Below are 26963 nucleotides of genomic sequence, written 5' to 3'. Positions count from 1 at the left end.
AACCACCAAGGGAGCAGAGGATGTGGTTGCGTGTGTTACTACTGTTCCCCTACCCCCCTCTCCCGGAATATCACACCCAAACTATAAGAATGTAACCCAGCCTATTCTGCCCCCTCACTGGGTCGTACCCCTTGCCCTGCCCTGCTCTTTCTCACTCCAGGGTTGGTCCTAAATGGTACCCTATTCCTTTCATAGTGCAGTACTTTTGACCAGGGCCCAAACGGCTCTGGTCAAAAGTACTGCACTATATAGAGGATAGGGTGTTATTTGTGATGCACTCCAGTCCCCTGTCTAAGGACCTCCAGAAGCCTGTTGATCCAGACGCGCAGCGGACTGGCATTTCCTGTAGGCGGGGCCAGAGAGGCAGAGACATTCCTGGCCCAGGCACCTCCACTTCCTGTCTCTGTTCACACCCCGCAGAAAGACGTGTTTCCTGCCTCTCCCTCAACGCTCAATGACGCTCTGCAGTATAAGTATAGAAGACAGCTCAGACTGGCTGTAAGTGTAAAGCCTGCTCTAATCAAATGTATTAGGGTGAAAAGAAGTATTCATGATGGAGTGTTTCTAAAGTATCAGGGAGATATTAGATATCCACCCCATACAGCACTGTAATTGTAAAGCCTGCTTCAGAGTTACAGGGCAGGAGGCACTTATATGTTAGCCATAGCCTTCACTGCTCAGGACTTCATTGGTCATGCCTTTCTCTGACTCAATCATTGCTATCCAGTAGCCTATATACTACTCTTTGTGGAAATGGTTTCACACTGTACATGATAGAGAAATGATGTCCATGGCATATCTCCCATGATGTATAGATGTACGTCTAAACATACCTCCCACGCCAGTATGGTGTGTGATGGTGTTGTGTCTCATGGGGGAGGTGTTGTGTAATCTGGTGTGACTGTGCTGGACCTCCTGCTATGGGCAGCTGTCTGCACCAAAGGATGCGTATGTATTCAACAGCTGGCCAGGGGGGAGAGGGGGGGACAGAAGAGTACAGTAGGCCAGGGTCTCCCATTTCACATTTTATAATGATGAGAATGGAGAGAGGAATGGTAGTGAGTGGGAGAGAAACACATTGTTAGATTAGGGTAGAATGACTATATCAAACATTAGGCATAGGATCCTATAACAGGTTTTAAAATATTTTTGCCCTGTTAGAGACTGACTGGATCCAAAAGGTCCCTCATATAAAAGTTCCTATGCCTAAATAACGAGTATTTACCGCCTTAACCAGCACTCATGCTACAGTAAACAGAATGCTTCAATGGCTTATTGGTCTGGCATAATAGTGTATTTCTGTGTCCATAGCACCCTCTGCTGGTAAAGTTAGCTGAAGGAACAACTGACCATTTGTATGATGTCGCGTTAAGATTTCCCTTCACTGGAACTAAGAGGCCTCTTTACAGTTGGCACTATGCATTGGGGCAGGTAGCGTTCTTGTGGCATCTGCCAAACACAGATTTGTCCGTCTGACTGCCAGATGGTGAAACGTGATTCACTGTTTACAGTCCAATGGTGGCGAGCTCCAGCCGACGCTTGACATTGCGCACGGTGATCTTAGGCTTGTGTATGGCTGCTCGGCTCGCAACAAACAGTTCTTGTGCTGACAGTGCTTCCAGAAGCATTTTGGAACTCAGTAGTGAGTAGAAAGAGGAGGAAGGGAAGCGCTACTAAGGTACACTATAGTATATTTTGGTAGATAGAAGGTGCTCTTTGGTAAAAGGTGTAAATTGGTCATCAAAAAGAAAGGAGGACCAAGGCACTCTTCATATAATTAATTAAAATGCCTTTATTAGTATGGCATGTTCAAAAGAAACAAAGTTGTTTAAAAACCGACGCGTTTCGGCTGCATGGCCTTCGTCAGGGAGTACAGAAAAAGGAGAATACAATGTCCTCTTTTGAAAGGCTTTTCCAATTAGCCCTAATTAGAAGAGGGAGTGGTTACCAAATTGGACACACCTAGTAAGCAATAATATACACATGAAAAGGTGAAATACTGTAGCTATGTTATCATGAGCATACAACTCCAAGCTAGAAGCATCAGAACACCCAGAGAGGCAGTTCCAACCCTAACCATGACTGGGAGAAGTGTCCAGAACAAGAAACCAATATTTTCCACAGTACACCAGACCACAGCAAAACATGAACAACAGTCCAAACATAGCTGAGGGCAATTGAGCAAAATGTCCACTAGATGACAGCAAATGGACCCATCACGACCCTACAGGAAGGGTGAGAAATCCATATCTTCATTTAAACCAGGGTACTTAGTGGCCTGTAGTTTGTAAATCCAAAAACTTTCCCTTTGGTTTAACTGTTTAAGACGGTCCCCTTTTCTAATAGAGGCCGGAACATGATCAATACCCATAGCTTGTAGGGAGGCAGGGTTGCCATGGTGTAAGGACTTGTAGTGCCTTGCCATGGGGTAGTCTTCATTGCCTACCCGTATGGCGTACTTGTGTTCCGCCAAGCGATCTTGAAGGCGTCTCACTCAGTAGTGAGTGTTGCAACCTAGGACAATTTTTATGTGCTATGCGCTTCAGCACTCGGCAGTCCAGTTCTGTGAGCTTGTGTGGTCTACCACTTTGCGGCTGAGCCGTTGTTGCTCCTAGACTTTCCACTTCATAATAACAGCACTTACAGTTGACCGGGGCAGCTCTAGCAGGACAGAGTCTTGACGAACTGAATTGTTGGAAAGGTGGCATCCAATGACAGTGCTTCGTTGAAAGTCACTGAGCTCTTCAGTAAGGGCCATTCTACTGCCAATGTTTGTCCTTGATGTTATCCTCACAAATAATCCTGATAGGTATCAGTCTGGTGTTTTCTGTAATTACCTTAGTGATCACTGTTTTACAGCTTGTGTTCGTAATGGCTGCTCAGTGAAACAACCTGTCCTGATTTGTAATAGACGCTTGCTAAAAAACTTGAATGAGCAAACCTTCATGACCTGGCCTCTGTAAATTGGTATAGAATTAGCTTGATCCCATCTGTCAAAGACGCTTGGACCTTTTTGTATATTTTCAGTGGTATAATACACCCCATAAAGATAATGAGAAAAAAAACTGGTTCAGCCCGTTTCAACCATGATCTTGCAGAGTTACTCCACCTCAAGAATTCCATTTGGCGAAAGGCTCGGCACACACATACTCAGGGTGACTGGATCTCGTTCAGGCAAATGAGAAATAAGTGCACTAAGGCTATCTGGAAGGCCAAAGTTAGTTACTTTAAGGAGCAGTTCTCTCTCTGTGGGTCTAACCCCAAAAAGTTCTGGAAAACGGTTAGACCTGGAGAATAAACCCTCTTCATCACAGCTACCCATGTCCCATGATGTGGTTGTTACTGACAAGGAGTACATGGCTGAGCTCTTTAATCACCATTTCATTAAGTCAGGATTCCTATTTGACTCAGCCATGCCTCATTGCCCATCCAACATCTCCTCATCTCCCGCCCCTTCTAATGCGACTAGCCCTGGTGCTCCTCCCTCTTTTTTCCCTTCCCCGCTACAAAATTTCACTGAGTCTGAGGTGCTAAAGTAGCTCATTAAACTTGACCCCCCAAAAACTTCTGGGTTAGATGGTTTAGATCCTTTCTTTAAGGTTGCAGCCCCTATCATTGCTAAGCCTGTCTCTCCTCTCTGGGGTGGTTCCCATTGCTTGGAAGGCAGCCACGGTGCATCCTTTATTTGAAGGGGGAGATCAAGCTGATCCTAACTGTTACAGGCCAATTTCTATTTTGCCCTGTTTATCAAGTGTTGGAAGAACTTGTCAATAATCAACTGACTGGCTTTCTTGATGTCTATCGTATTCTCTATTCTCGAAGAATGTAATGTCCATTTCTCTACCATAAGCCACCTCTAACAACATTTTAGAGAATTTTGCAGTACGTCCAACCGGCCTCACAACCGCAGACCATGTGTAACCATGCAAGCCCAGGACCTCCACATCTGGTTTCTTCACCTGCGGGATCGTGAGACCAGCCACCCAGGGAGCTGATGAAACTGAGGAGTATTTCTGTCTGTAATAAAGACCTTTTGTGGGGAAAAACTCATTCTGATTGGCTGGGTCTGGTTCACAAGTGGGTGGGCCTATGCCATCCCAGGCCCAACCATGTCTGCACCCCTGCCCAGTCATGTCAAATCCATAGATTAAGGCCTCATTTATTTATTTAAATTGACTGATTTCGTTAAATGAACTGTAATTCAGTCAAATCGTTTAAATTGTTGCATGTTGATTTTATATTTTTCCCATGTTCCTGACTTTCCCTGGCCCTTCTTTCCTCTGGCCTGTCTTCTGTTGGTTCACCTGCTCAAACCTTTTCTTCGTCCATCACTCTTTCTTGATAGACAAAAAATAAATTAAAGACAGCATCCAAGTAATTAAAGAAGACAACTGTACTTGTATATTTGAAATATAGTTGTAATCAGTTCAAATTAGAATTTCACCACTGTTGCAACCAAAATACTGTATCCCTGACAAGTTCAACACAAAGGAACACAAACGCCTCACTGACAGACAGCAAACGGGCGGATTATTTGGGGGCGAAAATAAGCAAGAAATGTGTAGTGTGAAATCTTGCGCCACTCTCAGGGTTTAGTCAATACTGCAGCACAAAAAAAGTGCATTACAATCAATGCCTCTAAATAATATGGGAAGGGCGGGGGGCATCTAAACGTTTCAGTTAGAATACCAAATCCATGAAATTAAAACATTTGTAGCATTTTTATGGCAGACATTTTTGAAATACGACGTCATTACAAAGACAGCCCTTAACAGCACACAGTGTCCATACTTGATCAACCCATGACATTCATTAAAACTGGTATTTTATTTGACGAAGGAATTATTGTCTAACGGTAATGATGCTGTATGAAACTAACTCCACAGTTGTCTAATTGAAGGACAAAAATCTCCCTCACCCCCACCAGAGAGAGCTTGCTGCTGGCGAGACATTCGATTCATAGCTGCAAAATGGCCGACCGTCAACCAACTGACTTTCCAGCGCTTTAAAAACGAATTCTTCTGCACATTAGCTAGGTTTACATTATCATAGTACTTACTTAGAAATCAAGAGCACCAACAAGTATATTTCTTTGTTAGCCACATAACGTTACCTCATTATTCGTTTAGGGGCTGTTGATTTTCAAGTAGCCTCGAATGACAAAAAAAAAACCGAGGATTTCGCACTGAAGCACTTCAGTCACAGATGAAAGAGGAAATAATCTTAGCTTTAGTTAGCTAGCTCTATTTCATATGTGATTCCTGAGGTGAGTATATCTTCGTCACTATTTGTAAAGTTGTTGGTTAACTGCATGCATATTTTGCAATAATATGCATATTCCATAGATAAGAGGCTATTGCTAACAGTCTTGCAACGCAGCAATTTTCTGTCGACATCGGTGCTAAAATATGGCTAACTAGCATGCTACAGAATTGATGTCGTCGCGCGAGTGAGCATCTGGAGAAGTTCTCTTGACACTTACTTCAGTCACGAGCAGACCAATGTAGCAATATAAATCCGGACTCTGGGTAGTAATCCTGCAGCAAATAATGCTGGCATACTTGTATTTAAAATCACAAAACAAAGATGGTGTTAGCTAGTTTAGCAACTAGTTACAGGGTGTGTAGTTGGTCGACACAGCAGATAGCTAATTTAGCTACTTCTCTTTTACCTTGCTAGGTCGGTGCAAGACCTCGCGTACACTAAAATATGAAGATGTTGGTCCATTTACCGTTAGTCAGTGAACTACCTGTGTTGCGTGGATAGATAACGTTAGCTCCTCGGTTTCGTGATCTGAGCCTGTTGTCCGTGTCATGTGTCCATTTTTAGCCCGCCATAGTTTCATAACGATGGCTAACATCCATCGACATGCAGCGTTTTGGTTGTGAGCCACGGTTGCTGAATGGCCACCATCAGCAGGGTTTAGCATTAGCTAGTTATATTGTAATAATTGTTGCACCTTCATACTTGCAAAGGTAGCTAGCTAGCTAGTTGCTTATTCCCATGCACGAAAGGTTACGTGCGTGCATGAAGGATAGCTGTTGCAGCTAACGTAACTAGCTACATAAGTCTGACAGTAGTTACCCCGAGCTCCCGAAATCATGACAACTGTGGCTCATACTGAGCCCCCATAGCCTCTAACGTTAACTATGTCACTGATAAATAAGGGCCAGATAGCTGCACATTCGCATCATGATCAGTTTCGTTGTCTTTACAGGTCATTTTCAGATCATTGTGTCCATGGCAATGTGTCACCTTGACTCTTATCAACAATGAGTGTGCTGGCAGTTCATGTATTTTTGTGATGTAACGTTACATGCCCCGTTTTTTATTTGAATGCTTACTTATGGGTTCCTTAAGATAAATACCAAGCCGTTTAGTATATCTGGCCTTTCAGAAACAGTAACTGCATTTTAATAGGTGTGTCAAGGCAGCCATACTTCAGATCCCTTACAGTGCTGTCATGGTATAGGCTAGCTTTAGGCTAGCGTTAAGTCATAGTTTGAAAACAAGGCATTAGAAAGTGTGTCCCTGCTTTGTCAACAGGACTAGGCCTTTAGCATTCGAAGCTTAGAACAAGACCTGAACACTCCATCCTTTTACTGGCTAACTCACAAGGCTTGGAGGGGAGGATAAGCCTGAAATTTCCTGCAGGTGTATTATGTGGATAATTACCCTATGAACAGTACAGCACCTGCCAAGCAATCTTCTGAACCTGTAAATCATTGTGGCTCAAGCCAGTATACAGATTGTTCTAAGGACAGTTGCACTGGTTTGCGGTTAATAATGTGTTTCTTCTATTTCCTCTCTCCCCCAGAAAGGAGTATCAGGAAAGGGAACAGTAGTTCATGGAAGACAAGAAAAGGAAGAAAGACGACAAAAGGAAAAGGGAAGCATCTCAGAAGGTAAAGATGTATTTCCACGCCAACATACAACTTTGCCCAGAATGATGCTCAGTTTAACTTGTTGCAGTTTTATTGTTTTTCTTAGAACTTTTGTTTTGACACAATAGTATTCTGATGAACCAGATTATAGGCTACATGATATCACCAAGTTGTGATGACCTGGCCAGCTGGGGCATATTCAGTATTGCAAAGTTGTATACAATACACACAACACGTCTCAATAAATTAAATGTAATGAATAATAGATTGTTCATTAGTGTTGTTATGCCTGGCACTCTGTCCAGACCACAGTACTCCAACCAGCCAGTGCCACTGCCACACATTTGACTCTTTCATTGGCCTACTTTGCCGTTCATACAGTTCTGTTTGTCTTTCACTTGAATGTCTTTAACAAATTAATTAATATCTCCATATTTGGCTTTCAGGTTGCAGAGCAAAAAAACAAAGGTGAGTGGTGTCTTTGTGTCCTCTGCTAGATTCACCTGTCGCACGTGTTTCTCTGTCTGCTTATGGCGGTCTTGTCGTTCTCATCGCTATCATTTCTTTTTGCGACAACTAACGAGGAACTTAGTACTGTTCCAGTATGCAGATTTTCCGTCACTGATAATTTGTACCAATCACAATTTCGCAAGTGCTTGCATCTTTGGCCCATAGACTTGCCCAAAACTGTCTGAGTTTCTGTTCGGAGGGGTGGAGACTTTGCTAGAGACTTCGCTAGTCTCATTAGTAAATTTTCTAATATTTCTCCCACCAGAACTTAATCAAGCATCTGATGCAATTACGCAAGATTTTTGTTCTGGGTGCCTGAGCTTTGTTTGTTTATGCGGTTGGCTTTGTTACTCCAGTGACACACTATCCAGCAGATAAAGAGCACAGTTTCTTTCCCTCTTCCATCCTTCTCATAAGTAACTGAATATTGGAATATATTAAATCAAATTGTATTTGTCACATGCTCCATACACAACGGATGTAGACCTTACAGTGAAATGCTTACAACCTTAACCAACAATGCAGTTTTTAAAAAATATATGAAAAAATAAGAAATAAAAGTAACAAATAATTAAAGAGCAGCAGTAAAATAACAATAGTGTGGCTATATACAGGGGGTACCGGTACAACACATTGGCTCTGTACCAGTACCCCCTGTATATATTAGGGAGTGCATTTGGAAAATATTGACATGCATTTGAAAATACTCATACTGCAGTACTCCATGCATTTTATCTCCGGTCTGATTTGCTCTAGGGTTATTTGAAATCCTTGTGCGATCCCAGGATATTCGGTAATACTGGCACTGAACACAAGGGGTGCTATTTTCGAACCCAAAAGGTTAGCAATGCTAAAAAGTATATGTAAAATCCCATAGGGAATGCTAGCTAAATGCTCATGAACATATTGCAAACATTTTATACAGTCTCTGACAAACAATTTTTAAGGACAGACATCCCAGCTCTTAAAGTTATACAAGTAATGCAAAATTGCTACTCAGTTTGCTGTACACACAAAGCAAATATTAGACAGTAAGTCTCTAGATCCAGGAGGGGATTCTCGGCTGTTACCAAGACTCTTAATTTTGCAAGAAGCTAGCTAACTAGCCACTAAATTAGCAAACCAAATGTACAACTGCAGAGCATTTAGCACATTTAAGACAGTTAACTTAGTTATAAGATATCTAGCGGCAAAGTTGTAATTAGATTTCCTGACGAGTGCTGCACAACAGTCAACGGTCTCTCGTCATTATGTGCTTGAAAAAATACACCATATGACTGGGGACTACCGGTAAGCTTCGAAATGAAAAATGTGAAGGGTGAAATGAACTCAATCTGCTTTATCTCCTAATTTAGGGCAGAAGTTGACTGCAGTTATTTACTTAAAAAGTAGCTACAGATATTCCGATTGATAAAGAATCTTAAATAGTTTCAACGGTCATCCTGTGGCTATTTCCAAATACCCCTGTTCATGGCCCAAGCCAATTTCAAATAACCCAAGCCAATTATTTGAAAATACATAAAAATACTTCAAATGAAAGTAGTATATTTGGCTACATTATTTGAAATACACATGTATTTGAACCAGGTCTGGTCTATTGTTTAGAATGTGGCATGTGGCAATTTGACTCTTATTTCAAACGATGATGGCTAGATAAAATGTTTTATTATCCACTAGGAAATGTTCTTTTAATTTCATATCACCATTTTTATGCTGAATGTCCTCTATACTCCTTACTGACTTCTCTCTCTCTTCTACTTCACCATGCAGTGCCAGAATTGACCAAGCCCTTGTCCACCCAGTCTCCTGCTGCCCCCAGCTCTGCTTCCCCCAGCCCTGGACCCACCCCCTCGGCATCCTCCTCCCCTGCCACCGCGGCTGCAGGCGGCGCCCCCCCTCAGGGCGGGAACAATGCGAAGCGGCCGGCGGTGGCCAGCGGACAGCCCCCCACAGCAGGCACCCAGGCCCCCCAGCGCTACATGCCCCGCGAAGTGCCCCCGCGATTCCGCTGCCAGCAAGACCACAAAGTGCTACTGAAGAGGGGCCAGCCGCCGCTGTCCTCAATGCTACTGGGTGGAGGGGGCGGAGGGGGAGACGGCCCCAACGCAACCATGGCTGCTGCCTCAGGTGGGTGTCTGGCACGAGTCGACATGGGGCATCATGCGAAGTTAGGCTCTGTTTGAATACTTTAGAAGTGCATCCCACTTTACTCGCTTTGTCTTGGTAGAGCGTTTTGGGAAAAACTATTTGTTCTCTCTTTGTCCAAGTCCATAAAAATTGGGCGGCAGTCAACAATGTGTGTGTCTCTCATGTGTCTTTGTTGTTTCCCGTCCAGATTCCAGTCCAGGCTATGTGGGTCCAGCTGCACCCTCACTGCCCCTCACCTCATCATCCTCTTCATCATCAATTGCTGCTTCTTCTACTTCTTCAAATTATGCAAATTCCATGTGGGGGACGGGCTCTGGCAGCCTGCCCTCCTCTCAGGGTAGGGAGAAGGTCATCGTGGACGGCTCGGACCTCGAGGAGTGGCCTAGCATCGCCCCTGGTGACGGGAGTGGAGGAGGTGGAGCTTCAGGGCCAGGAAGCGGTAGTGAGTCGTCGGGGGAGGGAGGTGGTGGAATGCAGAACAGCTGTGCCTCATGGAAAGGTGGTGATCCTGGCAGTCCTTCACCCACTTCCTCGTTCTCAATGTCCAATGAATGTATGCTGTCCGGCAGTGTGGTGTGGGGGTCTGCTGCCTCACAGGGTCCTGTAGAAGGGAATGCAGCCCCAGGGACGTCATTGCCACCCATTCCCAAATCCTCCCCTCTGCCAGTGGGCCCTGATGGCTCCCTTGGTGGCAGTGGGGGGATCCCTGGTGCCAACTTCAACCCAAATGCCAACCCTTCCGCCTGGCCTGCCCTAGTGCAGCAGGATGGAGCTGGGGCAGCTTCCTCTGAAGGGGCCCCCCCCTCTTCCTTCCTCCAGAGCCAGGTTGGGTCTCTGTCTGCCAACAACCCTCCCCCGGCCCTGGGGAACCAACCTCTAGCTTTGAATCAATCTGCTCATCAGCACCAACTTCACCAAATGCAACCCAGAGACAGAGAGCACCAGTCGGACGGGGGCTGGGGTGGAGCGGCACTGGAGACCGGAGCAGGACCAAAAAACGTGGGGACAGGGGAGGGAGCCAATATAGACTGTGGGGGAGGAGGCAACGGGGGAGACAATCTCTCTGCTTCCCAAACCTCTTCCTCCTGGGGAGGCCAGCCTTTCCCCGCTGCTAACTCCAAAACGGGTGCCTCAAGGACTGATGGTTGGGAAGGGGGAGCTGCTGAGGGTGGTGGAGGCTCGCGGTGGGGGTACAGCGCTCAGGGGGGTAATGGAGGGAAAGCCTGGGGCGCTGGAAGTGGGGGTAACACTCAGACCGCCGGGGTATCTCAGGGAGGGTGGGGAGGAGGAGAGCGAGGGTCTTCAGTTGGAGACTGGGGAGGTAATTCAGGTGGGGTGGGTGGAAGTGGTGGAGTTGGCAATTCAGGAGGGGAGGCTGGTGGTGTCGGCGGCCGCAGCAGTAGCAGCAGCAGCAGCGGGGGCAGTATCGGCAACCCCCCTGCCGCCGCCTCTTCTCCCAAATCATCCACCACTACGACAAGAGCTTTGGACAATCAGAAGGGAGTTGGAGTGGGGGACGGAGGGGCAGAGGGGGACACAGGGGAGTGGGGGGGGGGCCGGGGTGGAAGAGGTCATTCTTCATCCAGCGGTGGAGGAAACTCCAGAGGTGGCGGCAATCACAATCAACACCATGGGTATGGCCACCACCGGTATTCCCACCCCCCACCACCCAACCCTGAAGTGGCCTTACAGGCAATGCTCAGCCGCAATGACCTGGACCCGCGCGTCCTCTCCAACACGGGCTGGGGCCAGACCCAGATCAGACAGAACGTGGCCTGGGACCTAGAACCAGGAAAAGGAGGTTCTGGGTTGTCTGCTTCATCCAAAAACTCTCCACCTCCCATTGGTCCGTCTTCTCAGTACTCCACTGGCTCTGCTACAACTACTGATTCTCCTTCCCTTCTCCCTGGCTCAGCTCCCAACCTGAACTCCAACCCTTCCCTGGGGACCTCTGGTGGCTCTGGGGAGGGCTGGGAGAGTGGTGGTAACAGCAGCAGCGGTTGCAGCAACTCCCTACCCAACCGAGGACCACCTCACCCGGGATCCAACATGAGGAATCCTTCTGGTATCACACAATCTGCGTCAATGACCACTGGAGCAGGTATGGGAGGAGGAGGAGGCCTTGGACCAGGCCAGGGGAAGCCTACAGGAGGCTGGGGTGGGGTAGGACCAGGGGAGAGCCAAGGAAAAGGATGGGGGAACGAAGGATCAGAGTGGGGTGGAGGGAGGGAACGTAGTAGTAGAGGAGGAGGTGGTGGTGGTGGAGGAGGAGGGTGGGGAGATAATGGACAACAGGGTAACCAAGGTGGAGGTGGTGGTGGCTGGGGAGGCAGCCAGGAGGAGAAGGGGACAGGAGGAGGATGGAAGGAGATGGGGAGGGATGGAGGAGGGTGTGGTGGACAGAGGGAGAGGGGTGGGGGGGACTGGGGAGAGCGAGAGGCCAAATCAAGCAGTGGAGGAGGAGGAGGATGGGGAGAGGAAAGGAAAGGTGGGGGAGACTCAGAAGTCGGTACGTGGGGTAGCTGGGACGAGGGAGCCCCGAGGAGAGCCTGGGGGGCAGGAGGTACATGTGGAGGAGGGGCAGGTGTGGACATGGGAGGCAACAAACCCCACCAGGGGCGTTGGGGTGGAGGGGGGGGTGGGAAAATGCACCCGTCACAGATGCCAAACAGCCAGACAGCCTCTCTGAAAGGCCCCATGGCACAAAAGCAGCAGCACCAATCACAGCCCCAGCAGCAGCCGCTACCGCAGCAAGCGCTGGACCCAGGGGACATGCAAGGAGGAGGGGGCTGGGGGAGACCATCGGGCCCCCAGGCCCAAAACCAAAGCAGCTCAGGCTGGACGGCCGGACCCATCCCCAGCGGTCCTAATGGAGGGGAGGGGCCGCAGTCCAGCGGGTGGGAGGAACCTTCACCACAATTCATTAGCAGGAAGATGGACATTGACGATGGGACGTCGGCTTGGGGAGACCCCAGCCAATTTAATAACAAGGCTGTCAACCTGTGGGAGAAGAACGGCGTTCCCGCTGGTCAGCAGCTGCCAATGCACGGCCAGGGACCAGGACCACCGCCCCAACAGCAGCAGCCTGGGCCTCCAGCTCTACAGCAGCAACCTGGGCCTGGGAGGCAGCCCACTGGGATGGGAGGCAGAGACATCAACCCTGGCCATGGACCTGGACCTGGGAAAGCTCCAGGGATGGGTAAGAGACTAACTGTTATACTTTGATGCTGGACTGTTCGCATAGATTTTTAAAATATAAGATTAAGCCTATTACCTAATAGACATGCGGAGTGGAAGGAAGGGATTGTTGGTAAAGACATAATGCATAAATAAGCCTTTTAGAAATCAGTCTTTCCCATAAACGTGTAGAGCACCGTACATAAATCACACAACTGTATCACTGATGGATACATCCCTGCCCGTGTGTGTAGCTCCATCGTCTGGCTGGGATGGTGGCTCTCCCTCAGACCCCCCGGTGGACAACGGCACCGCAGCCTGGGGGAAGCCCACTGAGACCCCCACCGGCTGGGGAGACCCTGGGGAGGAACCTGGGAAGAACACCTCTGGCTGGGGAAACCCCTCACCCAACCCCATCAAATCTGGTAAGGAAACTAACTACTGTAAAGCCTCAAAAAGACATGACGATGTCTGATTAGGTTCAGTACATTCGGAAAGTATTCAGACCACTTTACTTTTTCCACATTTTGTTACATTACAGCCTTATTCTAAAATGGAGTATGTTGTTTTTTCCCTTCATCAATCTACACACAATACCCCATAATGTCAAAAAACTGGTTTTTATAATTTTTTGCAAATTACAAATAAACTGATTTACACATTTTCATAGTATTCAGACCCTTTACTCTACTTTGTTGAAGCACCTTTGGCAGCGACTGCAACCTCAACTTCTTGGGTATGACACTACAAGCTTGGCACACCTGTATTTGGGAAGTTTCTCCCATTGCTGCACAGCTATTTAGCAGGTTTTCATCAAGGATCTCTCTGATTTCTCTCTGCTCTGTTAATATTTCCCTCGAACCTGACTAGTCTCCCAGTCCCTGCTGCTGAAAAACATCCCCACCGCATGATGCTGCTACCACCATGCTTCACCGTAGGGATGGTGCCAGGTTTACTCCAGACGTGACGCTTGGCTTTCAGGCCAAAGAGTTCAATATTGGTTTCATCAGACCAGATAATCTTGTTTCTCATGGTCTGCGTCCTTTAGGTGCCCTTTGGCAAACTACAAGCGGACTGTCATGAAGTTAGTGCCATTCTGCCCAAAGAGCAGTGACCGAGTTCTAAAGAGCAGCGACCATTTTTGTCCATGGCCGTCATAATATTCTATTCACTCTAATCATGCTAAATTCTCAGAGTAAATCGTCAGTAACTTTTTAACCATTAATGGTAGAGACATAGGGTTTGTTTACAAAATGTCTCCCAAAAAATCCAGACACAATCACAGATTTGCAGTGTCATCATAACACACAGCATATTATTGGTGTAATAATGCTACTCATTGTTATTTCCATAGCAGGTTCAAAGTCTATGCAAGAAGGAGGCTGGGGTGAGGGAGACCAGGGCTCGGTGGCGGCCTCGCGTCACTCCAGCTGGGAGGAAGAGGAGGAGGGAGGAGCAGGGGTGTGGAACAGTGTTGGGTCCCAGGGCAGCAGCTCCTCCTACAACAGTGGGGGCTGGGGCCAAGGTCACGGGGGCAAGAAGCCCAACAACAAGGTAGGACAGCATCCACAATGGGTTAGTTTAGGTTTTCTATGGTAGTTGCCTCATTCAGATACTTGAGAGGAGTTGGATTTTTGATGAGGCCTTTTGGTGGGAGAATGGCCTTTGTTTGTGCCAGAAAAAAACTTACTGCCAGAAATGTTATATCTGTATGTTTGTCTCTCAGGCTCCCCTGAAGAGTGGAGGAGGAGACTCCTGGATGAACCCCATGAACAAACAGTTCTCCAACATGGGGCTCCTGGTAAGTTTCAGAGATAAGGCTAAGTTTAGAGCCCACAGGCATCCACTGTGTTTGAGATACTGTATGTAGTGAGAAATGTGTTGTTGTATCTAGGATGACATGCCAATAGGTATGGTGGGGTTGATTTTATGATGGTGGTAGTGATGAGGATATGAGTGATGAGTGCTGTGTTTGCAGGGTGATGATCCTAGTGGGCGGCCTCTGGACTTGGCCCCTGGTCCTCCTCAGGATAAGAAGATGGAAGGAGAGAAGCGAGGGATGGGTCTGAATGACTATAATGGAGAGATGCGTAAAGGAGGGCAGAGAGCCATGGGAGGAGGAGGGATGGTCTACCGTTCACCTGGTTCCAAAGAGATGGGGCCTGGCGACCCTGGGCCTTACTATGACAAGGTTGGTACCTCAGACCATCGCAACGCTCTGTGGATGTGTCTCAAATGGTACCCTATTCCCTTTATAGTACACTACTTTTGATCAGAGCCCTATACGTATTGGTCAAAAGTAGTGCACTAAAGGGTGCATGGTTCCATTTCGGACGCAACCTCTGTGACTTTGACTGTTCTCCAAGTACCACTTGTCTCGTTAACACTTTATTCTATGTCTCTTTCTTTCTTACTTCCCCTCCTTCTTTTGGTATCCTTCTTCTTGTCCCCTCCTTCTTTTGGTGTCCCTCTTCCTGTGCCCTCCTTCTTTTTGTGTCCCTCTTCCGGTCCCTTCCCTGTCTCGCCTACTTCTTCCCCCATATTGGGAAACTACTTTGATTGGCTGTCACTGCGATCAGCAGACCTTGCCTTTCACCAATCAGGATGGGTGCCTTGGGGAGGAGTACTCTCCACCCTCTGTCTACAAGCCCTCCCCACTCTACAACCACACTATCCCCCCTAGACAAGTAAGGCTGTGTCCCTCTGTCTCCATTAGACCATCAGCTCATTGCTTCACCACTAACCTGGTCCCAGATCTGTTTCTGCTTTAGCCAACTCTGACTATTGTTGTTATTCCATAAGATCTGGGACCAGGCTACTTCACCACATCTCCCTGTACATAGAAACTTCTCTTACTGTCCATCCCTCATAAATTGTGTTTATCAAAAATCAATACATACATATCATTTAATAGAAAATAAAAAAATGTATGCAGCAATTGCAGATTTTCCCTTTAAACATCAAGTAAAAAGTCCCCCAAAATCAGTTCCTCTGTGTCAGTGTTGTATCGTCCTCTTCTGTGTCTCTCATTTCCCACCCTATCTCCCCCATCGTTATGTCTGTCAAAGAGTCGGCCATGTTTCTAACCCACTCCCTCCCTCTGTTTCCTTGTCAGGGTGGTCATAACATGTTTGGCAGCAGCGGTGGTGGGATGCCCCCGTCCAGACACCAGCCCAGTGTGCCACCCATTAACCCGTCCGCAGGGATACGAGCACAAGTGCCTCATCAGTTCCTGTCACCTCAGGTACCCTTTTGTTTATTATTTATATATTTTTTTACATTTTATCAGACTCTAGAGGTAATCAGTTGTTTTAACGTTCACCTTTACAAGGCTTTTATCAAGGGACTCCTTTATGTAAATCAGTCTCCTATATACCCAAACCTCTGCTCAGAACAATAGATTTTTGGTCCGTTGGCTTCTTAGTGAGTTCTTTCTGTGAAACGTTGTTTCCAGAGATGTGATTTATTTCACCAGCCTGCTCTTGTTCATAGGCTAATGGGAGTATTTAGGTGACCACACTCAATGGAGAAAAAAACCCTCACCAAATCGATGAGTTAGTGCACTCACTGATATGCTGTTTTGAAATGGAATGTGCTAGACAGAAGATGCTTTATATTCCACGTTCCCATGGTAACACGGTGGTACGTGTTCCAGGTGCCAGGTTCTGTGCTGAAGCAGATGCCGCCTCCCAACGTGGGTGGAGTCGGAGGTGTGGGTGGGGTGGGGGGTGTAGGAGGGGGCGTGTTCCCCCCTCAGCTGTCCCCCCAGCACATCGCCATGCTGAGCAGCATCTACCCCCCGCACATCCAGTTCCAGCTGGTGAGTAGCTATACTCCTATACAACACTAGAATGATCACAGTAGTGGTCAGAGAACAAAGCCTTGAGGAACACAAAAACTTACCTTAGATTTGTTCTGATTAAAGCCATGTTGGTTGAAGCATCAATGTTTTTATATACAGTTGAAGTCTGAAGTTTACATACACCTTAGCCAAATACATTTAAACTCAGTTTTTCATCATTCCTGCCGTTTAATCCTAGTAAAAATTCCTGTCTTAGGTCAGTTAGGATCACCACTTTATTTTAAGAATGTGAAATGTCAGAATAATAGTAGAGATAATTATTTATTTCAGCTTTTATTTCTTTCATCACAATCCCAGTGGGTCAGAAGTTTACATACTCAATTAGTATTTGGTAGCATTGCCTTTAAATTGTTTAACTTGGGTCAAATGTTTCGGGTAGCCTTCCACAAGCTTCCCACAATAAGTTGGGTGAATTTTGGCTCATTCCCCCTGCCAGATCTGGTGTAACTGAGTCAGGTTTGTAGGCCTCCTTGCTCGCACACGCTTTTTCAGTTCTGCTCACAAATTTTCTATGGGATTGAGGTCAGGGGCTTTGTGATGGCCACTCTTTGTGATGGCCGCGTGTCAATGTAAATTGTCCGGTGGCGATTTTTATGAATTGTTCGGCAGTCTAATGGCTTGGGGGTAGAAGCTGTTGAGGAGGCTTTTGGTCCTAGACTTGGCGCTCCGTACCACTTGCCGTGCGGTAGCAGAGGAAACAGTCTAACTTGGGTGACTGGAGTCTCTTGACAATTTTATGGGCTTTCTTCTGACACCGCCTATTATATAGGTCCTGGATGGCAGGAAGCTTAGCCCCAGTGATGTACTGGGCCGTTTGCACTACCATCTGTAGCGCCTTACAGTGAGATGCCAAACAGTTGCCGTACCAGGTGGGGATGCAACCGGTAAGGATGCTCTCGATGGTGCAGCTGTAGAACCTTTTGAGGATCTGGTGGCCTATGCCTAATCTTTTCAGTTTCCCGAAGGGATTATTTTTTTTTTGTGCCCTCTTCACGACTGTCTTGGTATGTTTGGACCATGATAGTTCGTTGGTGATGTGGACACCAAGGAACTAGAAGCTCTCGACCCGCTCCACTACAGCCCCGTCAATGATAATGGGGGCCTGTTCGGCCCGCCTTTTCCTGTAGTCCACGATCAGCTCCTTTGTCTTGCTCACATTGAGGGAGAAGTTGTTGTCCTGGCACCACACTTCCAGTTCTCTGACCTCCCTATAGGCCGTCTCATCGTTATCGGTGATCAGTTGTTGTGTCGTCAGCAAACTTAATGATGGTGTTGGAGTCGTGTTTGGCCACGCAGTTGTGAGTGAACAGGGAATACAGGAGGGGACTAAGTACACACCCCTGAGGGGCCCCAGTGTTAAGGATCAGTGTGGCAGCAGACGTGTTGTTGCCTACTCTTACCACCTGTGGGCGGCCAGTCAGGAAGTCCAGGATCCAGTTGCAGAGGGAGGTGTTTAGTCCCAGAGTCTTTAGCTTGGTGATGAGCTTCGTGGGCACTATGGTGTTGAATGCTGAGCTGTAGTTGATGAACAGCATTCTCACATAGGTTTTCCTTTTGTCCAGGTTAGAAAGTGCGAGTGTGGATTGCGAATGAGATTGCGTCGTCTGTGGATCTGTTGGGGCGGTATGCGAATTGGAGTGTGTTTAATGTGTCCGGGAGGATGCTGTTGATGTGAGCCATGACCAGCCTTTCAAAGCACTTCATGGCTACCGACGTGAGTGCCACGGGGCGATAATCATTTAGGCAGGTTACCTTCGCTTCCTTGGGCACAGGGACTATGTTAGTCTGCATGAAACATGTAGGTATTACAGACTCGGTCAGGGAGAGGTTGAAAATGTCAGTGGAGACACTTGACAGTTGGTCCGCGCATGCTTTGAGCACACGTGCTGGTAATCCGTCTGGCCCAGCGGCTTTGAATGTTGACCTGTTTAAAAGTTTTGTTCACATCGGCTACGGAGAGCGTTATCACACAGTCATCTAGAACAGCTGGTGGTCTCGTGCGCATGCTTCAGTGTTGCTTGCCTCGAAGTGAGCATAAAAGGCATTTAGCTCGTCTGGTAGGCTCGCGCCACTGGGCAGCTCGCGTCTGGATTTCCCTTTGTAGTCCGTAATAGTTTTCAAACCATGCCACATCTGACGAGCATCTGAATCCTACTACACTGGCTCTATCTTAATCCTTTATTGACCCTTTGCTTGTTTTATGGTTCGTCAGAGGGCATAGCGGATTTCTTATAAGCGTCCGGATTAGTCTCCCGCTCCTTGAAAGCGGCAGCTCTAGCCTTTAGCTCTATTTTCAGGTGTCTCCAGCGATGTTCGATCGAGTTCAAGTCCGGGCTCTGGCTGGGCCACTCAAGGACATTCAGAGACTTCTCCCGAAGCCACTCCTGCGTTGTCTTGGCTGTGTGCTTAGGGTCGTTGTCTTGTTGGAAAGTGAACCTTCGCCCCAGTCTGAGGTCCTGAGCGCTCTGGAGCAGGTTTTTATCAAGGATCTCTGTACTTTGCTCCGTTCATATTTGCCTCGATCCTGACTAGTCTCCCAGTCTCTGCCGCTGAAAAACATCCCCTCAGCATGATGCTGCTGCCACCATGCTTCACCGTAGGGATGGTATTGGCCAGGTGATTTTATTATTATTTTTATTTATTTAACCTTTAACTAGGCAAGTCAGTTAAGAACATCCTTATTTACAATGATGGCCAAACCCGGACGATGCTGGGCCAATTGTGCGTCGCCCTATAGGACTCCCAATCACGGCCGGATGTGATACAGCCTGGATTCAAACCAGGGACTGACCGCTGCGCCATTTGGGAGTGGTGATGAGCAGTGCCTGGTTTCCTCCAGATGTGACTCTTAGCATTCAAGCCAAGGTGCTCCATCTTTGTTTCATCAGAATCTTGTTTCTCATGGTCAGAGTCCTTCGGGTGCCTTTTGGCAAACTCCAATTGGGATGGTATGTGCCTTTTACTGAGGAGTGGCTTCCGTCTGGCCACTACCATAAAGCCCTGATTGGTGGAGTGCTGCAGAGATTGTTGTCTTTCTGGAAGGTTCTCCCATCTCCACAGAGGAACTCTGACGCTCTGTCAGAGTGACCATCAGATTCTTAGTCACCTACCTGACAAGACCCTTCTCCCCCGATTGCTCAGTTTGGCCGTGCGGCCAGCTCTAGGAAGAGTCTTGGTTGTTCAAAACTTCTTCCATTCAAGAATGATGGTGGTCTCTGTGTTCTTGGACCTTCAATGCTGTAGAAACATTTTTGGTACCCTTCCCGAGATCTGTGCCTCGGAGCTCTACGGTCAATTCCTTCGACCTCATGGCTTGGTTTTTGCTCTGACATGCACTGTCAACTGTGGGACCTTATATAGGCAAGTGTGTGCCTTTTCAAACCATGCCCAATCAATTGAATTTACCACAGGTGGACTTCAATCAAGGTGTAGAAACATCTCAAGGATGATCAGTGGAAACAGGATGCACCTGAGCTCAATTTCGAGTCTCATAGCAAAGGGTCTGAATACTTATGTAAATAAGCTATTTCTGGCTTTATTTTTAATACATTTGCAAAAATGTCTAAACCTAATTTTGCTTTGTCATTATGGGGTATTGTGTGTAGATTGAGGATTTTTTTATTTTATCAAATTTAGAATAAGGCTGTAACGTAATAAAATGTGGGGAAGGGGTCTGAATACTTTCCAACTATACTGTAGGCCCAATTTGTTTTAAAAATTAGAGGCGGTCTCCATCTTTTGAGACCTTGCAGCTCTATCAACCTCTGTTCATACCCCTCCTCTCTCTATCTGCTGTGTTCAAACTGCCCTCCTCTTCTTAGGGTGTTGTAACAGGTGTTTACAGTCGTCTATCCCTCTCCCCCAGGCCTGCCAGCTTCTCCTCCAGCAGCAGCAGCAGAACCCCCAGCAGCAACAGCTCACCTCACCACAGCAGCTCCAACAGCTCCTACAGAACCAGAGGAAGTTCCCCCAAAACCCACGCCAGCAGGCCGACCCACAACAGGTACTACTTCTACTGCTACTCTTACCACTACTACTACTATTATATTGATTAGGAGATGACAGGTCTAATACAGAGTCATGTCTGTCCTATTAAATATATTCCCAAATACATTGAACAAAAATATTAACGCAACATGTAAAGTGTTGGTCCCGTGTTTCATGAGCTGAAATAAAAGATCCCAGAAATCTTACATACGCACAAAAATGTATTTCTCTCAAATTTTGTGCACAAATTTGTTTACATCCCTGTTGGTGAGCATTTCTCCTTTGCGACGATGATCTTTCCACCTGACAAGTGTGGCATATCAAGAAGCTGATTAAACAGCTTGATCATTACACAGGTGCACTTTGTGCTAGGGATAATGAATTCCTCAAATGTGCAGTTTTGTTACACAACACAATGCCACAGATGTCTCGTGTTTTGAAGGAGCATGCAATTGGCATGCTGACTGCAGGAATGTCCACCAGAGCTGTTGCCAGAGAATGTAATGTTAATTTCTCTACCATAAGCCTCAAGTCATTTTTAAAGAATTTGGCTGTACATCCGACTGTCCTCAACTGCAGACCATGTGTATGGCATTGTGTGGGCTAGCGGTTTGCTGATATCAACTTTAAGAGTGCCCCATGGTGGTGGTGGGATTATGGTATGGGCGGGCATAAGCTACGAACACAATTGCATTTTATCGATGGCAATTTGAAAGCACCGAGATACTGTGAAGAGATCCTGAGGCCCATTGTCGTTCCATTCAGCATGATAATGCACAGCCCCATGTCGCAAGGATCTTTATACAATTCCTGGAAGCCTGCATACTCACCAGACATTTTACCCTTTGAGCATGTTTGGGATGCTCTGGATCAACGTGTACGACTGCGTGTTCAAGTTCCCGCCAATATCCAGCCACTTCGCACAGCCATTGAAGAGTGGGACAACATTCCACAAGCCGCAATCAACAGCCTGATCAACTCTATGCAAAGAAGATGTCACGCTGAATGAGGCAAATGGTGGTCACGCCTAGGGCTGTTGCGGTGACCGTATTACCGGCGGTCACCAGTCATGAAGGCAGTCAAATTTCACTTTGTTGAAGCAAACCATCCCATCTCCTCCCTCAAATACACAGGCATTGAGCATGTTGCTCTACCAAGGAGAGGAGGTAACATCGAGATCCTACTTTTACAAAAGAAGGCTTACTGTATATCCTATCTAAAAACTTTGACACCTAGTTGTCTGGAAATTGACTTTGATCTCAGGCCCCAAATGAACAACTCTCTCTTATGAGCAAGTCTTATAAATGGATATATTCTTTCTACAGCTCATCAACGTACACACCCAATATGTTCCACCTGTTGATGATGCTTATTATGCATTACATGTAACACTTTTTTATTAAATAGGAAACAATTAAATATATGTGAAATTTAATTAAACAATGTATGTTTATGCTAATATTATGCACAATATTTAATTGTTTCCATATGATAACAATAGCCTAATATATTCAATATGCTATAAACTATTGTTTTTTAAGTTTTACTCAATTCATTCTAATTCACTTAATAATTATGACACACTGTTGTCATTGGTTGCGCTGTTTCTCTACATAACCTGGTTCAAGCATTCTTGACATTACCCTGAAGAAGGCACAGTGATGCTGAAACAGTGGTGACTTACTTGATAAATTACTGGGAGTTTATATATAGAGTGTGCGGCTCTATTTTTATAGCTTATAGTTTATTCGCCGTTAGTCAGCACCTCTACATAAAATAATTTTCTCTGGGTATGCGCCAGCTCATGTTTTTATTATAATATATTTTTTTAAATCGAACAACCCTATAGAATAGTTTGACCTATTTACCTAATTGTCTTGTGTGTTTTATGCGAGATAAATATTACTCTCGAGGCGCATTCTAATTGCGAGAGCCATAGGAGGGAAACGTGTATTCTGACAAGAAGTCAATGCTCAACAAACCAGTTTTGTCCTTTGTTGAAAGAGGGGGATCCCAGTTTTCCATTGCTACCACGTTTATTTGTCTGCTCCTTCCAATTGCGCGAGTGGCATCGTTTTACAAATATGTTAGGCGCAGCTGCCCAACAGAGCTCTTAAAGGGGCAATGGCATCTTAAAAGAGCAATGACATAGGCCTACTTTGTAATAGAAACCCCCCAAAATAATTGAGTGAATAATAATTTATGTATTTATAATTTTAATAATAATTACATTATTAATAATAATTATAATCAGGATATGTCCAATGGTGTAAATGTACATGGGTTGAAGCAGAAGGTTTGTCTATGTACATTTTATACCCACTATGCTGCATCACTTAGGCTACAGGTCATGATGCTTATTGCCAATAGCACATCTGATAATATAGACGCTCCCCCTCCCCCATAGTCAACTGGCGGTCCGGACACAGAGCGGGGTCAATACGGACTGCGGGTCCCGACTACAAAAATATATACAGTCAGAAGTTTACATACACCTTAGCCAAATACATTTAAACTCAGTTTTTCACAATTCCAGACATTTAATCCAAGTAAAAATTCCCTGTCTTAGGTCAGTTAGGATCACCACTTTATTTTAAGAATGTGAAATGTCAGAATAATAGTAGAGAATGATTTATTTCAGCTTTTATTTCTTTCATCACAGTCCCAGAGGGTCAATTAGTAACTAGTAATTAGTAATTATTAACTTGGGTCAAACATTTCGAGTAGCCTTCCACAAGTTTCCCCACAATAAGTTGGGTGAATTATGGCCCATTCCTCCTGACAGAGCTGGTGTAACTGAGTCGGGTTTGTAGGCCTTCTTGCTCGCACACGCTTTTTCAGTTCTGCCCACAAATTGTCTATGGGATTGAGGTCAGGGCTTTGTGATGGCCACTCCAATACCTTGACTTTGTTGTCCTTAAGCCATTTTGCAACAACTTTGGAAGTATGCTTGGGGTCGTTGTCCATTTGGAAGACCCATTTGAGACCAAGCTTTAACTTGCTGACTGATGTCTTTAGATGTTGCTTCAATATATCCACATACTTTTCTTTCCTCTTGATGCCATCTATTTTGTGAAGTGCACCAGGCCCTCCTGCAGCAAAGCACCCCCACAACATGATGCTGCCACCTCCATGCTTCACGGTTGGGATGGTGTTCTTCGGCTTGCAAGCTTCCCCCCCCTTTTCCTCCAAACATAATGATTCTCATTATGGCTAAACTGTTCTATTTTTGTTTCATCAGACCAGAGGACATTTCTCCAAAAAGTACGATCTTTGTCCCCATGTGCAGTTGCAAACCGTAGTCTGGCTTTTTTAAGGCGGTTTTGGAGCAGTGGCTTCTTCCTTGCTGAGCGGCCTTTCAGGTTATGTCGATATAGGACTCGTTTTTACTGTGGATATGGATACTTTTGTACCTGTTTCCTCCAGCATCTTCACAAGGTCCTTTGCTGTTCTGTGATTGATTTGCACTTTTCGCACCGAAATACATTTGTCTCTAGGAGACAGAACGCGTCTCCTTTCTGAGCGGTATGACGGCTGCGTGGTCCCATGGTGTTTATACTTGCGTACTATTGTTTGTACAGATGAACGTGGTACCTTCAGGCGTTTGGAAATTGCTCCCAAGGATGAACCAGACTTGTGGAGGTCTACAATTGTTTTTCTGAGGTCTTGGCTGATTACTTTTGATTTTCCCATGATGTCAAGCAAAGAGGTAGTGAGTTTGAAGGTAGGCCTTGAAATACAGCCACAGGTACACTTCCAATTGACTCAAATTATGTCAATTAGCCTTCTAAAGCCATGACATAATTTTCTGGAATTTTCCAAGCTGTTTAAAGGCACAGTCAACTCAGTGTATATAAACGTCTGACCCACTGGAATTGTGATACAGTGAAATAATCTGTCTAAACAATTGTTGGGGGGGAAAAAACACTACCGTTACCACCACCACCACTACTACCGTTACTACCACCACTACTGTTACTACCACCACTACCGTTACTGTTTACCGTCACCACTACTGTTACCACTACTGTTGGGGCGCCAGGTAGCCTAGTGGTTAGCGCGTTGGGCCAGTAACCGAAAGGTTGCTGAATCGAATCCCTGAGCTGGCAAGGTAAGACTTTATCGTTCTGCCCCTGAACGACCCACCATCATTGTAAATAAGAATGTGTTCTTAACTGACTTGCTTAGTTAAATAAAGAGTATTATTTATTTAAAAACAAAATAATAAAGTTACCACTACTGCTACTGCACCCAAAATGAGTACAGTCACCTATTTCAGTCCAAGTCAAGCACTGCTACTACTAAATACCAGAACGTACGGCAGCAGGCCGACCCACAACAGGTACTCCTACTACTACTGGTACAGCAGCTACTAATACTACTGCATTGGAAACAACACAACCCCACTTATTTCATGCTATGACTCGGGTAAACCTCTGTACTTGAGGAATTACTGTCACAGCATCGCATGGATAGTCAGACTGTGGTGATGCGTTCATGTTGCCGTGTTTGCTTACAGGGTTTTCAATCCCACTAATTCGTCATCTCTCCTCAGTTGGCCAGGATCGTGGCTATTCTCCAGCAGCAGAGGCAACAGCAGCAGCAGGGCGTCGGCGGGGTGGGAGTGGGCTCCAAACTGTCCCCCTCTCACCTGGGAGGGGGAGGCCCAAAACTGCCTATGGCAGACTCCCTGCCCCATCCAGGCATGGGGGGCTCTGTGGACCTGCACCAGAAAACACAGGGCTACTCTGGTGAGTGGTGTACACATATATATGAATGGAGATAAAGGATAGATAATAGTCTCTTGTCACATACTTGAGATTTCCCTTTTTACCTGAGAGAACATTCCTAAAATTAACACACAACTATAATATATTATTTTCAATACAAACCACTAACAATGTAGACCATCTTGAGGATTTTCATTGCATACTGACTGATGCTCTGCATGTAATTGAGTCATTGTACATGCCACCTGCCATCAGCTCTGACACCTTTCTGCTCCCCCCCTCAGGGTACAGTGGAGGAGTGAACATGTCTGGTCTGGACATGGGGGGCTCGGTGGTGGGGGGCCCAGGGGGCATGAAGGATGTGGGGGGGCAGCAATCCCGCTTCAAATGGATGATGGAGGGTCATTCTCCTGCCCCCTCCCTTCCTGAGAGCCTCCACAAAAACGGTGAGAGCGAAAGCCCTTATTCTGTAGTGAGTGTACTGAATTAATTACAGTATGACATGCCAACATTGTCGACCCATCAGCTGCTTTTTCATCTGACTTTATTTTTTTCTTCTCTTCATCTCACTATGTCTTCTCTTCCCCCTCTGTCTTTCCATCCCCCTCTCCCTTTCAGGTCCTATGTCCACCCCTATGAGGAGGGGTGGCTCGCCATACTCCCAGTATGACATGATGGGAGGGGAGGGGCTAGGTATGCCCACACAGGGGGACAACTGGCACCGTACTCCTGGGAACAAGATGAGCTCCAAGCCCCAGGGCACGTCCAGCTGGCCTCCTGGTGAGTGGCCCTTCTAAATATCAACTGAATGTGCCGGGATTTGTTCTATCCCACCACTAACACACTTGATTTGATCAAATCCCCTGAATCAGTTAGTGTTGGGCTGGAACAGAAGCCTGCAACTCTCTGTGACCAGGGTTAAGTCGATGAGGAGGGCTTCTATTTGCTCTGAAATTCTAATCTAGAATTCCTGTATGTTTGTCTATGATGTCAGAGTTCCAGCCCGGCGTGCCCTGGAAGGGGATCCAGAGCATCGACCCCGAGTCTGATCCCTACATGACCCCAGGGAGCATGATGGGAATCCCTGGGCCGTCCAGCCTCAATGACACAGAGCACCAGTTGCTAAGAGACAACACAGGTACCTACCTAGATTGAAGCAGAGTTACTCCTGTATCTATGACTAAGTCCACATTCCGAGGACTAGTTGCTGAGACCGGCTGACCTGACATTACTTATTACTTAACAGTAACACATTACATAAGTATATTGTCAACCCTCCATGTTCTCACATAAAGTCAAAGAAACTTGCACATAACACTGAAATCATACCCATCAATACATGCATCAGTCAGTTAAATATCAGGTTGTGTTAATAATACATATATCTTGATGGTGTGTTGATGCTAGCTAAGCTTGTGGTGTTTGTTTCAGAACCCAACCCCTCCCTGAACACCTTGCTGCCTTCACCTGGTGCCTGGCCCTACAGTGCCTCAGACAGCCCCCTCAACAACGCACACAACTCAGGTAGCAGACTGGAAAACACTCACAGTATTACTGTAAATGTGTTATGTATGGTTTACGAATGTCCTAATGTGCTTTTCACCGAAAGTGTTACACATTCACTTAATATTCTCCTGGCATTTCAAATAGTGTTACTCTGCTTTT

General features: G+C 46.3%; 1 protein-coding gene across 7 annotated transcripts in view; it reads left to right on the top strand.

Annotated features, from left to right (window-relative positions):
• Positions 1-4568: 4568 nt before the first annotated feature.
• Positions 4569-26963, top strand: part of tnrc6ba (trinucleotide repeat containing adaptor 6Ba) — a 33760-nt gene continuing 11365 nt past the window's right edge. For 2 of the 7 annotated variants that reach the window (XM_071408675.1, XM_071408674.1), the window contains exons 1-18: positions 4569-5266; positions 6818-6905; positions 7331-7352; positions 9165-9521; positions 9730-12741; positions 12974-13144; positions 14074-14273; positions 14446-14520; positions 14698-14910; positions 15299-15406; positions 15835-15963; positions 16375-16539; positions 20426-20584; positions 25124-25319; positions 25583-25744; positions 25917-26078; positions 26293-26436; positions 26730-26822. In XM_071408675.1, the coding sequence (XP_071264776.1) occupies positions 6849-6905; positions 7331-7352; positions 9165-9521; positions 9730-12741; positions 12974-13144; positions 14074-14273; positions 14446-14520; positions 14698-14910; positions 15299-15406; positions 15835-15963; positions 16375-16539; positions 20426-20584; positions 25124-25319; positions 25583-25744; positions 25917-26078; positions 26293-26436; positions 26730-26822 (5425 nt within the window). In that variant the 5' untranslated portion in view covers positions 4569-5266; positions 6818-6848. The remainder of the gene's footprint in view (positions 5267-6817; positions 6906-7330; positions 7353-9164; positions 9522-9729; positions 12742-12973; positions 13145-14073; positions 14274-14445; positions 14521-14697; positions 14911-15298; positions 15407-15834; positions 15964-16374; positions 16540-20425; positions 20585-25123; positions 25320-25582; positions 25745-25916; positions 26079-26292; positions 26437-26729; positions 26823-26963) is intronic. The other 5 variants (XM_071408678.1, XM_071408676.1, XM_071408677.1 and 2 more) reach the window with 5 other exon arrangements.

The sequence above is a fragment of the Salvelinus alpinus genome, chromosome 7 (assembly GCF_045679555.1).
Source record: "Salvelinus alpinus chromosome 7, SLU_Salpinus.1, whole genome shotgun sequence".
NCBI classification, from domain to species: Eukaryota; Metazoa; Chordata; class Actinopteri; order Salmoniformes; family Salmonidae; genus Salvelinus; species Salvelinus alpinus.
This window is presented reverse-complemented; position numbering and strand designations above follow the sequence as displayed.